This window comes from Diaphorina citri, unplaced genomic scaffold (assembly GCF_000475195.1).
Source record: "Diaphorina citri unplaced genomic scaffold, Diaci psyllid genome assembly version 1.1 scaffold1099, whole genome shotgun sequence".
Taxonomy (NCBI): Eukaryota; Metazoa; Arthropoda; class Insecta; order Hemiptera; family Psyllidae; genus Diaphorina; species Diaphorina citri.
Window position 1 is genome coordinate 101,864 of NW_007378528.1, and position 2,389 is coordinate 104,252.

General features: G+C 34.1%; 1 protein-coding gene across 1 annotated transcript; it reads left to right on the top strand.

The window, feature by feature from the left end:
* Positions 1-499: 499 nt before the first annotated feature.
* Positions 500-1,685, top strand: LOC103514190 (protein Mpv17). Its single transcript, XM_008479054.3, has 3 exons — positions 500-618; positions 934-1,146; positions 1,371-1,685. The coding sequence occupies exons 1-3, from the start codon at positions 514-516 to the stop codon at positions 1,548-1,550; spliced, it is 498 nt and encodes a 165-aa protein (XP_008477276.1). The 5' UTR covers positions 500-513; the 3' UTR covers positions 1,551-1,685.
* The last annotated feature ends 704 nt before the right edge of the window (positions 1,686-2,389 follow it).

A 2,389-nucleotide genomic window follows, 5' to 3' on the forward strand; every position in this document is an offset into this window, starting at 1 on the left:
TCAATGACTTGTGGTTCCGATTATGCTAATGTGGCGAAGATACTACCTAGGTACCTACCTAGTTTCTAGGTATTTTATAGATTTGTAGCTTTTGGATGACGGATGGTGCTACTTAGTAAGATGATATTACTTATGTTCTTACATTGTAGGAAGATTCAAGAGGTAGGTGTGTACATAGGTAAGGTAGGTACCTTCATAATATTAAGTTTTACTTCTCGGTCTAACTGGTTGAGATAGGTAGGTACCTGGGTAGGTAGATACCTACTCTGTCTTGGCTGTGCATAACTTTAGTGCTTCTAATATAAAATAAATAATAAAATGTAATTAGCTAAATTGTTTAAAAGTAAATTTACTCTATTATTGTTTCAGCAAGTCTGATGGGTCTGGGAGATGTGATAGCACAGAGCTTGGCTGTGCATAACTTTAGTGCTTTTAATATAAAATAAATAATAGAATGTAATTAGCTAAATTGTTTAAAAGTAAATTTACTCTATTATTGTTTCAGCAAGTCTGATGGGTCTGGGAGATGTGATAGCACAGACATTCATTGATGGAAAGCAACTAACTCAAATTAATCCTATGAGAACTCTCCAGTATTCAGTTGTTGGCTTAGTAGTGGTAAGTATTAGCCCTAGCAAATTTAAAAATAATCTTTGATTAAAGGTAGGTACATAATTACCTATTTCAGGAATTGAGTTTCTACTTCAAATCATGGGCTGCAAATGAACAATTAAATGTACCTACCTATTATTTATTAAGTTTCCATTTACTATTTTTTCAACATAACTCTCAGAACATGCAATTTTTTTTTACTTTTTATAAATGGTATACCTACCCATCCGTATGAGCAGAGCTTGTGTAACATATGGGGAAGCTTGTAGCTTTTTTATCTCTAATTTTATTTTTAAAGATTATTCTTCCCTTCTTCCTCAGGGTCCAACTGTTGGCAAATGGTACCGAATCCTTGAAGGCATTTACGGGAAGGAAGCTGTTGTGAAGAAAGTTCTCACAGACCAATTGATCTTCTCTCCGGTCTTTATAGCTATCCTGGTCACATCATTAAATCTTTTGCAGGGATTATCCTGGGATGAAGCTGTCACCAAAGTTCAGAATTCCTATTTTGACATCCTATTGACCGGCTATCAGGTAAACTTTCACCCAGGGTATCTCTTCTGAAGCCCATAATACTTGTATGCAGAGTTGGATGTTGGTCCACTTTTGGACATTTTTTAATGCATCTGTACATGTGTGAAAAAAAAAAAGTCCTGCATATCAGTTATATGTACTTGCATCTGTCCTACTTCCACCCATCAGGTAGGTAGGATACATTAAAAAAGTTATAAACAAGATATATTTCCTCTCTCTTCCAGATATGGCCTGCAGTTCAAGTAGTAAACTTTTACTTTATTCCTATTCAATATCGAGTCCTACTAGTCCAGGCAGTTGCTGTCGTTTGGAACACCTACCTCTCATGGAAACTTAACTCCACCACTGTTGAAGCCACTCTCACATCTGCCCTAGCCAAAGAGTTAACATCCAAATCCCAGTGACCTACAATCTTGCAGGACTCCTTGTTACCTGCTACAGTGGGATAGTGGTCAAAATACTTTGGTGCAAGGGTGCAAATGCAAATCAAAGCATGGAATTTAATTCTCATTATTTTCAATTATTATTTCATAGCAGAGTACCTAAATGTTGTGTGCTTATTTTCCTTTTGCAATTTCCACCTAAAAATTGTGAAAGAAAACACTATTTATCATAATAACTTCCTGGTCTCAAAGCGGATAGTGGGATCAAGGATGACACCTTTCTTTGTCTTTTTGTCAATCACAATCATGTCAATTCTCCAAAGATAGCAGAGTTGAGTACCTAAATGTTGTGTGCTTATTTTCCTTTTGCAATTTCCACCTAAAAATTGTGAAAGAAAACACTATTTATCATAATAACTTCCATTGGCATGAAAGTAGCAATTGAATGAGTTAATGAGATTTTATTAATCTTGCCTAGTGACTTTTTTTTCCAGATTAGTTGCTAGCATGCTGGTACTTACTGCTGTACGCTGTACAATTGTACATATCATGTTTTATTTTACCAAGAGACATTCTTTATTTTCTGTGATTATAATTTATGATACCTCAACCACTTTTATAAGATACTCATATTTTAAACACCTATTTTACTCCTTTACCTTAACATTTGATTATTTATTAAATGTTGAATACTTAGGTCAGCAAAAAAAAAAAGGTCGAAAAATTAATTTTGAAACACAAAGAATCTAATAAATATGTGGAATTTAATTTGGAATAAGAGCTTACGTTGGAGGTCGAAAAATTAATTTTGAAACACAAAGAATCTAATAAATATGTGGAATTTAATTTGGAATAAGAGC